The sequence below is a fragment of the Drosophila willistoni genome, assembly GCF_018902025.1.
Source record: "Drosophila willistoni isolate 14030-0811.24 chromosome 2L unlocalized genomic scaffold, UCI_dwil_1.1 Seg72.1, whole genome shotgun sequence".
Lineage (NCBI taxonomy): Eukaryota > Metazoa > Arthropoda > Insecta > Diptera > Drosophilidae > Drosophila > Drosophila willistoni.
The window spans coordinates 2,206,256-2,221,104 of NW_025814049.1; the positions used below are offsets into that span (position 1 = coordinate 2,206,256).

Consider the following 14,849-nt stretch of genomic DNA (forward strand, 5'->3'; position numbering starts at 1 on the left):
TGCAAAGTTCGATAAGTTCGAAAAGTTCGATGAACTTTCACTTAAAGAAAGCGAACGAGTTGGATACAAAAACAAAATAATTTGATAATTATTGTGAGTTTATGAGGAATCTGCTAAGAAGAACGTTTTTGTTTTAGACATTAAGATTTTGATCTATCCACCCACGAACATGAGTCACCGATGTAAAAACGGACGGCCGATACACTGCGCCACATCCGAAAATCCACGATGCAACTCCCATTAGTATGCCATTTACAATTAAAGGTCCACCCGAATCTCCTTGACACGTGCCTCGTCCACGCGGATCTCCTGCACAAATCATGCGGTCCGTTATGAAAGGAAGATTGTAATTATTGCAATAATTACGACTCCATAGCTGAATATCGGCATATATCAGACGACTTTGCTTATTTTCGAACTGATCTATGCCACCGAAACCGCAGATAGTGGCGAAATTTGCTGGGTTGTCGACACCGGGATAGCCCATTGCAATTGTTTGTACATATTCATTAAATTCAACTTGTCCATTTAGCCAAAGCAATCCAATATCGTAGTCCCTGCTCTCGTAGTTGAAGTTTGGATGAATAATGAATTTTTTAACATTAAAGGTTTGTCCGTAGCCATAACTTAAATCGGAGGTGCCGATAATAACTTTCATCGTAATGATATGTTGCCCCACAAAGCAGTGGGCAGCGGTAAGGACAACTGACTGTGAGATCAAGGAACCACCACATTGAAGAACGCCATTCACAAGCAAGGCAGCCATATGGGGAAATTGTCCTGCACGAGCGAATTCCCCTCCAATGACGGCTTCAGCGAAAAAGAAGCCATTCCCAGACAAGACAATTACCAGGCCAAAAGCAAGTGCAACACCGTTAGCTGACAACATGGTGAAAGTTAACTGTATGGATCATGGTCATAAAATTTCCACTTATATAGGATCGGGAGATTTGCTTTATCTCAAGTTAATTTGCATTAATTTGGCGAAACTAAAGCTCTTAAGACCAGGAAATGCATATTATATAATTTGAATTGTTGTTTTATTTAAGAATAGTGCAAAATTCATCGTAAGCCGCAGATTATAAAATCAACTCTATTATATTCTGCCAATTTTTACGGACATAAATAGAACATATTTTATGATTATACAAAAATGTTACAAAATCACGAGGGTGGCAAAAACTTTTCGTCGCATGATTAATACCTAAGTATACGTTAAAGTTAAATAAGTAAATTCAACAAAATAATGGAAAACATATAATTTCACTTTATGCATGGTATAAAAATTACAGGAGTTGAAAGTGTTCTTCTGTGAAATGATATATTAAAAGATATATATACTTAGCTTCCTTGATATTTGCTGTCCAGAAATAATTTTATTCCTGCTCCCCCTTAAACAATATTCTGGCCATGTCCATGCTTTTTGGTTATTGAATTATCAATTCGTTATTTAAGTTTTACATTTTAATTACTCTTTAATCTTAACCCAACACTCGATGCTTGCGAGCTATCAACCTTTATCATTTTCTTTTTGGATTTAATGTGTAGCGTATTTCGGTAGAAAATGATAACCAAGGGCTTTTGGTACCTCTATCTATTTCTATTTTAAAACGAATTCTGGTTTTAATTTAAACTTTTGTTGGAGAAGCCTTGAGGGCTACATAGACCCGCAGAGTTAGTTGGAACGATACTTTGCCCCCTGGCCAGTTTTTTGTGGGGTTAAACCGCTCCTGATTTTAACTGACGTAGTTTGGATTTCAACTTATTGATTGTGATTAGATTCACAGTTCGATTATGTTCTCCACTCGATACACTCCACCAAACAAGTTTTGTTGCTGAAGAAACTTTTGATTTTAATTAAAAACTTTTGCTGGACATGGGAAGTTTTAATTTAGTTTCAGTTCAAGTGAAAGATAGTTTAATTGTTGAACAAAAAACCATGCGCAAGTAAACATTTCGTTTAACTTTTATGCAAAATAACATACAAAAAGAAAGAATTGACCAAATGTATCTATTGAATCAATCGCCATCTGCCTATTCTTTGCCCCATTTGAAAGGCGACGACAACTGACTCCGACTCTATTGTTCAGTCATTATGCTTCTATATAGACGACGACGACGACGACACTTTGACATCATCTAAAAGCACAAAAGGCAGCCAAGAGAAACCCAACCCAACCGAGTTCCACATGATAGGCAATTGAGCAGCGAGAAGGGGCGAGGCGACCGAGACGGGACCAGGCAAAAGCATTTCCATATGAATGGCAAAGAAAATTGCAAAATGAAATGAAATATGAAAATCAAACTGCCTGCCAATTGACATTATGGACTGTTCGTTGGGTTCAAGGTGTTACCACCGCCCCGAAAATTGGGGGAAGGGAATACAGCGGGGAGGAAAGCAATTTGTGGCCTCTTCCAAGTCAGCCAAGTCAATTGTAAACACATTTTAAACAAAACTCAATGAAACGTGCCGAAAATTGCTGATAAAAAGTGCGTGGGAATTCGACCTAAATCATCCCCAAACCCCGTTGATCCACCACTCCACCACCTTTCACCTCCTCGTCCATGGCCATAATGTTATTGATATGAATTGGAAACGTTTTGCTGAACGCGACTCGGAAGTCCTGGCTGGCTAAAAGCGTGAGCTACATAAGTAAAGTTCCAACCAATTTGCGAGAGAACAAGTCGAAATCAATTAGTTTACTTTCTCAAGAGCATTTCAATTCAATTTAAGAGAAAACAACCTCAAGATTATATATAAAAAGAATATATATTTTTGTTGTATCTAACAAGTTTTCAAATTGCTGAGCATAAACAAATTTAGAGAACTGTTTTTTTTCGTTCTTTTTGTTGAAGGGCGTTACCTAGGCAAGTGAAAAACAATTCGCAGCTTAAGAAAAGTTCTTGAAACAAAAAGCATCACAGAAAGTGAGAGGGAATAAGAAAACAAAAAGCCAAAAACACGAAAAACAAAATAAAAAAAAAGTTGTTGAAATCAAAGTACATAAGCGAAAGCCAACAACAAATAAGCAGCGAATGACAAAGTTAAATACAATGGAAAAAAAGCTAAAAACGTTTAGAAAAGGAAATCTATAGACGACTATAAAGATATCCTGGAAGGGTTTGAAATGGAATACCAAGGAAGATGTCAATTAATGGAAGAATGGGGAGAAATTTGATAATTGGGACTTAAGGAAAGGAGAAAAGTACAAAATAAATGTTTCTTAATGTTGAAGAGGGCTGAAAATTTTGTCTTTTGAAACCCTATTGAAATATTTTGTTGGAAACTTTAAGACAAAATTTATAGTACATATAAAGTAATCATAGTCTTTCCTTGGTAATGGATAATTTGATTTGATTTTTAATAAATAGTTAAATAGTTTCGTCAAAGCAATAGTAAATTCAAGGTTTTTAATGAAGGACCTAAGAAATTTGATGTAGCAGAATTGCTTAATCTAAGAGTAGACTGTAAAAAATGTTAGTAAAGGAGTTCAACTAAAATAAATTACTGTGAATATTCTTACCTTTTAGGAGATCCTTATAGAAACTCATCATAGTGAATTACAAAGCTTTTCACATGACAACATACATCAAGAGTATATGAACCTTTGTCACAGGGTATCAGGATGAATAACTGTTGGATTTCAGTGGCAGAAGCTTAGCCCGAGCGGTTGTGTGTGTGTGTGTGTGTGTGTGTGCGTGGGTTGGGCAAAAAGGTAGTCAAGAGAGCTTGTCTTGTTGCCAAGATTGTGACACTTTTTTTTTCTTTTTGCGTTCTCTGGTTTCTTTTGCTCTTCGTGAAAAGGATATCAAGGAATGCGCTGGCTTTGCCTTTGAGTTAAGTTGAGCTGAGCGGAGCGAACAGCTGCACGACAGACCGCAAGAGACATTTGAAAAGAACAAACCAAAAAAAAAAAACAACACGACAAACATCAGCCCAGTTAAGACAAATAACAATGTAAAACCCAAAACTGACTGAATCTCGCACTTCCTCCTACTCACTCCTCTTAGTCTGTCTCATTCCATTTCACATATGCAAATGTTGCAATTGTTGAGCTAAGAAATTCGCATTTAACACGTGTGGCACGTATTTCATTTTAAACCCAAGATGTGGTTTGTTGTTTTTGTTGTTGGTGGGTCGTCTTCTCGTCTACTAGCCGTTGAGTGGGTGCGTGGCTTAGGTTTAGTTAAGTGAGAAGCAATGAACCTTGGGCCCAGCATAGGCGAAAACAATGTTGGTCCTTTGTAAAAGAAAATCTTGCCACACAAAGCAAAAATGTGGCACAAAGCTGCCGCAGTTGACTGCAGGCATTTTTTTGTGTGCTGCTGCAACCTGCAGCCTTTACTGACCACATGTATACCCTTGACCTTTTTTGGACTTACCTTTGACCTTTTTTTGGTATAAAGTTTCTTACAAAATTATTCCATTAGGATTTCATCAGGCTTCGATGCACCTTTCTCTTTTTGTTTTTATCTTGCTTTATAATCGGTTTCGTCTTCTTCTTTTTGCACATATTCATTCTATCAATCTTGCTCTGCTTCTTATCGTCCTTACGGGCATAATCCTCGAGCGTTTTTTGTTTTTTTCTCTGGGCCATAAAAGAGCATAACATATGTCCTCGTTACAGTGTTGTTGTTGTTGCTAGAGGGGCACGGCTTTCGCCTGTTGAGTTATTTCATATTTGCTTTTTTGGGTATTTTATTTGATATATGAAGCTACTTTTAACAAAAGGAGAAACCGAGACAGAGAGAGAGAGAGAGAGAGAGAAAGAGAGGGAGAAACACAGAAACATATTTGTATGTACTTACATATAAATCAGCAGTCACACGTCGACTTTAAACAATTTCACTTAGTCAAGTCAACCGACAAGTAGCCATTCTTTTTATAATAAAAATAAACTCAAATGGGTTGATAACTATTTGATTTATTCAGTGAATAATATTGTATTTAAATCCGAGGTTTGGATTTTTTGAATTTTATGACTTGACTGCGAAAATTTTAATTTTGCATGTATTGGTAACATTATTTGAAATATATACCTGATAATCTTCAGAAAAATAATGTTACATTGTATATTCCTATGTATGTATATATTCAAATTAGAAAGTCCAAAAAAGGATAATAAAAAGAGATAAAAATAAAAGATATTAATTCTAACAACCACAGTTAATCAATGCTTTAAATAACTTGTCTTTTTTTGAATGAGTCAATTCACTCAGTTTGTTCAGTTTTATTTCGATGCTTAAAGCTTTTGGGAAATCGCCGAAGAATCGCCGACGACAAACGAATTTGCGGCGACATTTAGCAGAGGATCAATCACGACACACGGGCGACTTTGTCACTCATTTGTCCTTAGTGACGGTGTGAATATTGTGACGATCGTTTTTTGAGTTATTTTGCTTCTGACAAACATGTTTCAATGGCTCAGAATTTTTGCAAAATTATTGTCTGCCAAATTAGGTGAATAATATTGCCTAACTTAATGCGAGACGTTGTCTGCGGGGTTATTTGATACTTACGGGTATTTTCAGATACGCAAGCAGGACATGGACACTCACATATGCAAATGTACATACTTACACCTTATTTAGAATTACCAAGAGTAAATCAATAACAGTTTTATCATTCAACATTAAAAGAATAGTTTAAAATAGAATAGCTTAAATTGCACTCACCTTACCATTTTATTTTGGAATTATTCTTTCGTTTGCTCTCTTCTTAGTCTCTTGCTCTTTCTCCTACACTTTCTCACTAGAAATTTCTTGTATTTTAATAAGCAAAAGCACAGAAAACAAAAATTACAAAAAAAAGGAAAGAACACACATGTAACACCAGCGAATAATTTGGACAAACGCACACACATAAGACAGCGTTGCCCTTCTCTTTCACACATATGTATGTATGTGCATACTTATGCCAGCGGAGCCCTAAGATATTTTCTTGTTGCATTTGAGCAAATTTTAAACCCATTTCATTTGAGAATAGAAAAAGCACTAGCACTTATTATATGAACTTAATGCCAATTTAATTTACCCACACATACATATGTCTATGTATGTACATACATTGCATTGCACTGCATCTTTATTCACTTTCTCTTTCACACACTATGGCCAGCGGAGCCTTAAAAAATGTTTCTCTGCATTTCAGCGCACATCAAACTGATTCGTTTTGCAAATAGAATAATATAACTGTATTTACTTAATGCACATTTAACTTATTTACACATTATGTATTCTTTGCACACAAACGAAATAACAAAAATCAACAATCATTTTGCTTTGCGCAACAAACTTTACCCAAAAAGAAAAAAATAACAGTGTTGCCACATCATGCAAGTAGCTCTGATCGCGTGTCACCAGAAACCGCTAAATTCAGTTAAGGCCCGCTAAATTTTGAAATAACAGCTAAAATTGGCAATACGAGAAAGACGAAGATACTTTAAATATAAAATTAAAATATACACAGGCAAAAGGCAGTTAAATTAACTTTAATAAGCAATAAATAAATGAGACAATTTATTTCCAATTAAAAATCCCATTAATATGTATATAATATCTGTATTTTAATGGGCTTGAACTAAAATAAAATGTTTTCGATTTCACAAATTACAATTGCTAATGGCCATTTATATTATTGATCTGTCATTGATAAAATATTGGCTTAAGAGCTTACCATTGATGCCAAAACTTGTCATTATTAGCCACATTTAAACACTAAATAAAATCCATCTATAGAAATTGATGTTCAAATATACAAATCAACTCACTAAAACCATTTGTTTGCAGGCTTATTGCATTCAAATCGGATTTCGCGAGTATAAAGCAATGTTAGCAGACACCATATGGTTTGCCTATTGCATTTCCCAACATGTCACAAATGACATAAATTGCCAATTCTATTGATTTTTTTTTTGTTCCATAAAAAAAAAGAAAAGAATACCGAGAAAATGTGGAATTGTAAAAAACTCAATCAACGTTTCAATCCATAAAAATCTAGCTTGGGAAATCCCACTTTTTTCTCAACGAATCACTCACATACGAACACACACACACATATTTATACACACTCTAGGGCATGATGAAAAAAATGAAGTACAAAAATTTAGCCAGCAATAATATTTTTTCGTGTTGACAATGTTTTAAAAAAAAAAAAAAATAAAGAAAAGAATTGATAAAAAATATACAAAAATCGTAAAAGCTTTTGTGTTAACAAATGCGTTCCCAAAAATAAATAATAAATACAACAAATTCAACAGTGTTATTTGAGTAACGACTGTTTTGATACCCTTTAGCAGAATATTTGTAATCACTGTCAAAATTAATGTTGTTTTTACCCAGAAGCTACAGGTGCCAAGTTACCTTCAGGGTTCAATTATGTTAAGGAGCAAAATACTCCAGGCATTTATTAAGGTTTTTAAAAATGCATAAGGACCTCATAAATTTGCGCACAATTCTTTTAGCCTTTTTCTTTTGCCGCCTGCAGTTTCAGCACTTTCAAGCGGGAAAAACCACTGAGACCCTTCTCTGTTTCTGTGGTCTCATCTGTCGGGATTGCTGACAGGATATGAGAGCACCTGAAGCATTGTTATATGTGGCAATGTGTAATCGAGCATTCCCTACTGAATATATATAAACGAAACATTTATCACATTGCTGTAGATAAGAATTTATGGTAATGGATATCTTAAAGGATAGTTGAAAAATAAAATTAGATTATAGTTTTCAAATCTAGCTCATATGCCCTTTTAGACCATTTAACTGGCACTGGGTATGATAGATTTCATGGATTTTGAACACAATTTCTGCTGGTATTTAAAGTAAGCTTTGGACTTTGTTTTGATTTTTCTTTTATATACACATATGTATGTATATTTTCATAATTTTTTTTTTAGTTGTATGTTGTTTTCAAAATGAAACATTAATTACTTTCATCCCCGCATCAATTATTAGGGATCTTTTTTGGATGCCTTTTTATTTGTTATTTGCCAGTTTATTCCATTGAATCAAATGCTGTTGAGCATAAATCAAATTGAGTGCCCTCTAGAGATAGAGCGAAAGAGAGAGTTTGAGGAGGGAGACAAAGCTGCCAACGACAGAGTGAACTTATGTGTGTGTATTTTGCGTTTGTGAGGTCTTTATGATTTATGTGTCTAATAAATTCTGTTTAAAAACTGAAAATGAAAAACACTTTGCAATGATAAACTATAGGTACATGAAATGTTAAGAGAGTGCTGACAGGCACACACTAAAGGAGCCAGTCAACGAGCACTTGGAATTAGAGAAGTGAAAAATTTTCATTACTCATACGTCATGTGGATCGTGGAGCGGAAATCTTAGGCTCACGAAGCATTCAGGCAGATTTTTCTTACCTTTTCATTATTGTATCCTGGGGTTTTTTTTTTGGCTTTGCGTTTGTTCTTGTTCTCATGATAGTTTAATGGAAAACGTGTCAACCACCACTATGAGTTCAACACATGTTTCTTACATTTTTCTGGAGTGTGTGAGGTAAGCATAGAGTGCTAGAGAGAGAGGGAATGAGACTTTTTATATGTTTTCTTGGCATTTTATTGAAGTTTTCCTTTGCTTCTTCGTGTTACTTTTATCAAATGCAATTTACGATTCTAGTACCAAACCGAAAAGCATTAGCAGCTGGGTTCAACCGTCTCCATCTCCTTGCTTTTACTTACTTTTCGCCTAGGCACTTTTTTTTTCTCGCCCACACATTTTTATTGCTAATTTCTGTTATTGCCAACGTTTTGCGTGAGTTTCGCGCATTGTCGTAAAAATATTTTTATTATCACACAGCCACGCCCACAAAACATATATATATGTATATATAGAGGGCATAGAGAGAAAGAGAGATAGAAAGAGAAAGACCATAGGTTAGGCGCAGAAGCTAAAAAGTATTCTTTAGAGGCTATTCAAGCAGTGGTTTCACTTCATTTAAGTTCTTGAATAGATTCGTTTTCGTTTTTTTTTTTTTTGACTTTTCAACCTTAAGATCTTGGCGAAGCTGTGAAATTGATAACTCATTTCACCTCCTGTGGCCGTGGGCTGCAAGTAAGTTCAATGGCAAAAGATTTATGGGCAAGTTTGTCGCCCTTTTGTGATATCAACAAGAGTCGCCCCGTCATTGTGCCTTGGGCCTCGTAAAAATTTAAGTGGTTCCTTTTTGCTCGTTCGAGTGTTATTTTTACGAGCAAAAGGACCAAGTTAATAACCAAATTTGTCTCTCTCCCACTCTCTCTCTCTCTGTGTAGTTGTAGTATTATCGTTCAACATAAAAACCATTGACAAGGTTATCCAACCGAAGCATGTAGCTCTTCATCTGCAATTTTAATCCAAAGAAACATTTCCATTACCAATTCAATTCGGCTTGCATCTGTTTTAAGTGCATCAGGAACAGCAATTTGCCTAAACGATGAGATTACAACAACTGGAAACTGGGGAAGGCCAAAATACTGCTGATTGCCAAAGCAATTCGCCCGATTTTACCCCCCCTCACCCCTTTTCATGTTGTCTGTGTGTTTACTCTGCTATTCTCTGTCACTTTGGCAAATCACAAAATTTCAGTCTCTCACTCGGTCTCTTCATTGCGGTAGATTCTTCACCGGTCATCGATTTGATGATGCTTTCCATTTCAATGCTCATCGATTGCTCGCAAAAACCTGTACAAACATTTGCCTTTTGCATACTTTTGGGGGGCATGTTGTTAAGGTTGAATGCATAAAAATTCTCTTCAATAGCTGTGCATTTGTTTTATTTTGAGAAAAAAAATAAACAAAGGATTTTACAACTCTTTTCACAAAACGAGAAATACAACAAAAAAAAAATGCAACTTTGTGTAAGAAAATTTATGCAAGTTTTGTCATAAAAGTACACACACACACACAAGAAGATCTATGTATATAGAGTTTATTTGTTTTATCCATTTAATCTACTTTCAGTTTGACATACTAAGTTTAGTGCAACATGTTTTTTTTTTTGTATATTTTTACAACTTTTCTGTGCATATCTCTTTATGCTTCAATCCTCCTTTATGCTCTTGCATAAGTTATTTTAGCAATCTCTTAAAAACACAAGTCAAGTCTGCAGCAAATGGACACTTGTTTGTTTTTTCTTGAAAAGGTCATGAGACCCTTTAAAGCATTTGCTGAGATTTATTTGCTTTTATTTGTCAATGGTTTTATTGTTCATTAATTAAATATTGCAATCTGATCGATATTTAATTGTCGACAGTGTACCACAAATAAAAAAAAAAGCCCATATACCCTGTAAACGAAATTTTGTGAAATTGTGAGACCTTTTATCAGCATCAAAGGTGACAAAGAAATAACAAAATGTAGTAATCAGTTTATAGAACTAATCAAGAAGTTATTAAGCGAATCAAGAGATTTTACTATCATTTAACATTATACGTCATCAAAAACTGAAATGTTCACAGAAACATTCTTCATTATATCAACAGAAAATAGCTGATGTTAGACAAATGTATTATAAGATCGTTGTATTTCCGACAGATAAAATCATATATTTTCGATAAAGGATCGTTAGAGAAACACTATATTTCGAGCGTTAATTGATTTCAGAAGAAAAATTATCTGTTAGTTTAACATACAGACGATATCAGATGATATCAGACATACAGACGATATCAGAGTTTCCATAAGCTTACATCTTCTTATCAAAGATCTGATAGAAATAGATTGAAGTACACAGATAATAAACTATTGAGATTACTATACCAATAGATTGCTATATTAATACTAGATCGATCAATGAATTTTATATGATTAAACAATTTAAACAAATGGGAAAAACATTTGAAAAGACATAGCAAACATTTAAAACGATTTGATATTCAGATATCTATAATTTAGTTTTATAACTTTCTACTTTTAAGTTCAGAACACTAAGTTATATTTTCGATGGATTTTTAGATGATCTAATCCTAGTCCTCAGTAATAGAGAGACAGATTTTTAAATCTAAATCTACTAAAAGATTACAAGGAGAAAGCGGTATATTGATACTGAGGAAGAAAAAAACAGAAGTTTCTATAAGATTAATACTTTTTAAAAAGGTTTTTAAATAATATTTATTCCCCAATCTCTTGTTAATTAAAGGGTACAATCGAATTCGACCAGCCAAAGCTCAATTTCTTTAAGCTGCCGGAATTTATATTCCTTCGCGTGATATATAGCTAGGCTATATAGCCTGACCCTGTGCCTGTGCACCAAATACATTTATCAAGGGTATACTTTTCGGGATAGCCATTTCAATTTTTACCATACACATACATAAAATGGCGGGCATTAAAATAAAAATGAACTGAAATGTAAAAGCCGTAAAACCAATTAAATTCTCATTGCAAACCAGCTGTAAAACACAAACAGAAACGGGAGAAATGCAATGAAGCGCGAGTTATAAACACACACGCACACACACACACACTCACACACACCCTCATATAAATAAATGCATTGAAATTTATTAAAAGCCTCGCAAAAATAATTGCAAAATTTTCTGTTACAGCTGAAATAACTTGAATTTGAATGCAGCTGGCAACTAAATAGACGAAACACGATGAGTGAGCATAGTAATAGAAGCAGCGATTCGGGTGAAACGGCAGAAGGAGCCAGCGCCGTGGCAGTATCCGAAAGTGGACCCGATTTTGATGCACTACGTCAAGCCTGTCAGGCCCGACTCAATGCCAGTCAAATCTCAGGTGAGAGTAAATGATTTTCCTCACTCTGTCTCGCTTTCCACGAAAATGTGCGTTGAATGTTTCCACTTGTTTTCTTTTTGGTGCTCAGATTCTGTGCCACATTGTGCGGGTACCTTTGATGATTGGCTCTGTTGGCCGGATACGGCCGCTGGCACTACTGCCTACGAACGGTGTCCGGACTTTATCACTGGCTTCGATCCACTGAGTAAGTAAAACGCACAACTAGAGAGCTAAAAAAAAAGCAGCGAGAAAATACACAAAGCAACTTTCACATCCGTTTTGACTCTGTATCTCTGTCTGGATATATCTGCATTTGACAAGAATAAAAGTTCATTTTGCTTGTTGTTGTCTGCAGGATATATATATCTATGTATGTATTTAAATAAATAAAACCACACCCCTCTACGTACACACACAAACGAGCGAGCCACACACACTCACTTGTTGCCCAGCGGAAATAATGTTTCTATATATATTTCGATATATCCATCGTAATGAAGCTTTTACTCTCTCTCTCACACATGCTAATTGGCTGAGTTCTTTACCTTTGATTTCATAACCTTATCCCCAATTTATGTAGCATACTTTTGGGCTGCTGATACTTCTTTTTGAATATTTATAACAAACACAGCCAATCAATCGGAAACATGTTGCAGGGGTGCACAACCAAAAAAAAAAAAGAAAAAGAGAAAATGCGAGAGTGTGGAATAAACAAGCTTTTCCAACACACACACACATAAACACACATTCAGATGTTGCCATAAATATTCAAATTTTATCTGCAAGCCTTAGAAAATCTTTCTCCCTTTCTTTTATATCTTCCTTTTAAAGGGCCATGTAAATCGCAAGATATTAGCCAAGCTGAAAATCAAAGCAAAAATCAATAAATTAATAATTTACTGACGACTTACATCGTATAGTAGAATTAGTAGTGTTGTTTGCTTTAGTCAGAACTTTACACACTTGCAATAAATTACTATGTTTCTTTTTAATATTAGTTTGTCTGCTTTATTTACTTTTATATATTATTTTATGCTGAGCTTTATATGGATTAAAGGATAATGCCAATCAGTACTATTAAATGAACAAACTAAAATAATAAATTTAATAGCTTTGCAGAATATTAATAGTACAAAATAGGATCTGTCAGTTAAATTATTTGTGTTAAAAGATATTCTTAAATTTTTGAAAACTTATTTAAATAGATAGTGCTTAATTTATATTAATTCGAAAATTAAGCTCTGAATTTAAACTAAAAATTCAGTTTACACTTTAAAATTAAACTTAAATGAATTGTTTTAACATTTCCTAATGTTTTACCAATATTTTACTTTTCACCATTTGAAGTGAGATTAATGAAACATCGGCTCAAAATAATTACTATTCAATTTACCATTTACTTATGATCATAACATTTTGAGATCAATAAGAAATTGTCCAAAATACAGTCTGAGGAAAATAGAATATGCTAAATTTCTGAATAATCCTTAAAGAACCTCAATTTTGCAGATCTTAAACTTTTTAACTTTTTGAACGATTAATCAAATTCATGTCTTTACTTTTTTCAAATTGTGATCTTTAAGCAAAACTTAAAAACCTGCCTACAATTTAATATTATTTTATTTTGTAAATTTCATATACTTAATTGATGCATTTTGTTTGACAGCATCTATAATTAATATATTTAAATATAAAAAAAAAATTAACCGGAAATCTATTTAACTATTTAACTATAAAACAAATTAAACGCTTTTTGCCTATAAACATACATGTATATGGCAATTAATTTTCAATTACCAAGGGAGAGGGGAGGCCACATACGCAACCACATACACACACACACAGCAAATTGGGTCTGAAAGCCTCATGAATTAACCAAACAATTTTATTTTAATTTTAATGAACAACAATAACAACAACACTCAAACAATAATAAGGTATATCTTTGCTCTCAGTCAATCAATTAATTATGCAAACCTTATGGAAAATATACAAAAAAAAAATTAACTCGAGCATTAAATTTATGAACAAAACGAAACGAAAAAAATACCGTAAGAAAGAATTACATGTAAAGGTAAATTACCTTTTGGCTAGAATTCGAAATGTATACAAATATTATTGTAGAGCCAATTTATGGCATAAATCATTACAATTTGCATGCAAACCCCTGAGACACCACACCCCAAACAAATGTTCCGCCCCCCATCACCATCTACGACCCATAGAAGAGAGAAAGAAGAAAAAAAAGTTCAATGACTTTTGCAGCTATAACCAAATATGACAGCAAAATGTAAGAAGGAAGTAACCAAAAAAAAAAGTAATAGGAGTACCATGGAGAAGGAGCGGGAGGAGAAGAAAGGGAAGTTTTTGGAGTTCGAGTTCTACTTTCAGCTGGCCCGGGATAGTCGAGAGCGGAATGGTGAAGGTTGGGGGACAACAACAAGATTATATGCTGGTTTTCTCCTCACTGTGGCTTCGCCATTAACTTTTATGGCACTTCCGGTCGACGGATGTGGCTGGTGTGTGTGTGTGTGTGTGTTTTTTTTCTGCTCTCCGCTGTTTTTTGCCTTACTTATCTACCACAGAGAGAGCGTATACGTGATTTTCCTCCTGCGTGCCAAATGGCGATAAATGTTTGAATATAGCTAAACGAAAAAAAAAAAAAACGAAAAATGTAACCTCAAGCAAAATGAAATTCCTACACCAGAACAAAACATTCTTCAATTTGTGATATGAGAAATAAGTCAACCAAGTAAATATTCAACAATTGAATTGAATCTCACACAATGCTGGACAAAGCAATAGGAATCAGGAAACTAGTTGTTAAAGTTTCCTGTTACACTTGAAATTGAAAACACAATGCGAACTTATGTCCTTAGAAAGAAAAGTGATAGATTTCAAAACGGATATTGGTCTTCGAAGTTCGCTCTACTAAGTTGTAGGAAACTTTGTTATAAACATTTACTTTAATTTTGACATTATTTTGAGAATAAACAGTGTAGCATCGTGTAGGAATTCTAACACTAACACATTTTTTAATTTCTCAACACTAATTTCGTAGTAAAAATGAACAAAACAGCTTTGAAACGAATTGGAAGAACTTTTCCTATGCAAAGCTTG

The 14,849-nt window shown here is 34.2% G+C and overlaps 1 protein-coding gene across 1 annotated transcript in view; it reads left to right on the top strand.

Moving 5' to 3' along the window:
* LOC6646221 (calcitonin gene-related peptide type 1 receptor) overlaps window positions 1-14,849 on the top strand; it is a 44,401-nt gene that overhangs the window by 18,067 nt on the left and 11,485 nt on the right. The window contains 2 exon segments of the mRNA XM_023177829.2: window positions 11,537-11,729; window positions 11,818-11,934. Of these exon segments, the coding sequence (XP_023033597.1) occupies window positions 11,588-11,729; window positions 11,818-11,934 (259 nt within the window). The 5' untranslated portion in view covers window positions 11,537-11,587.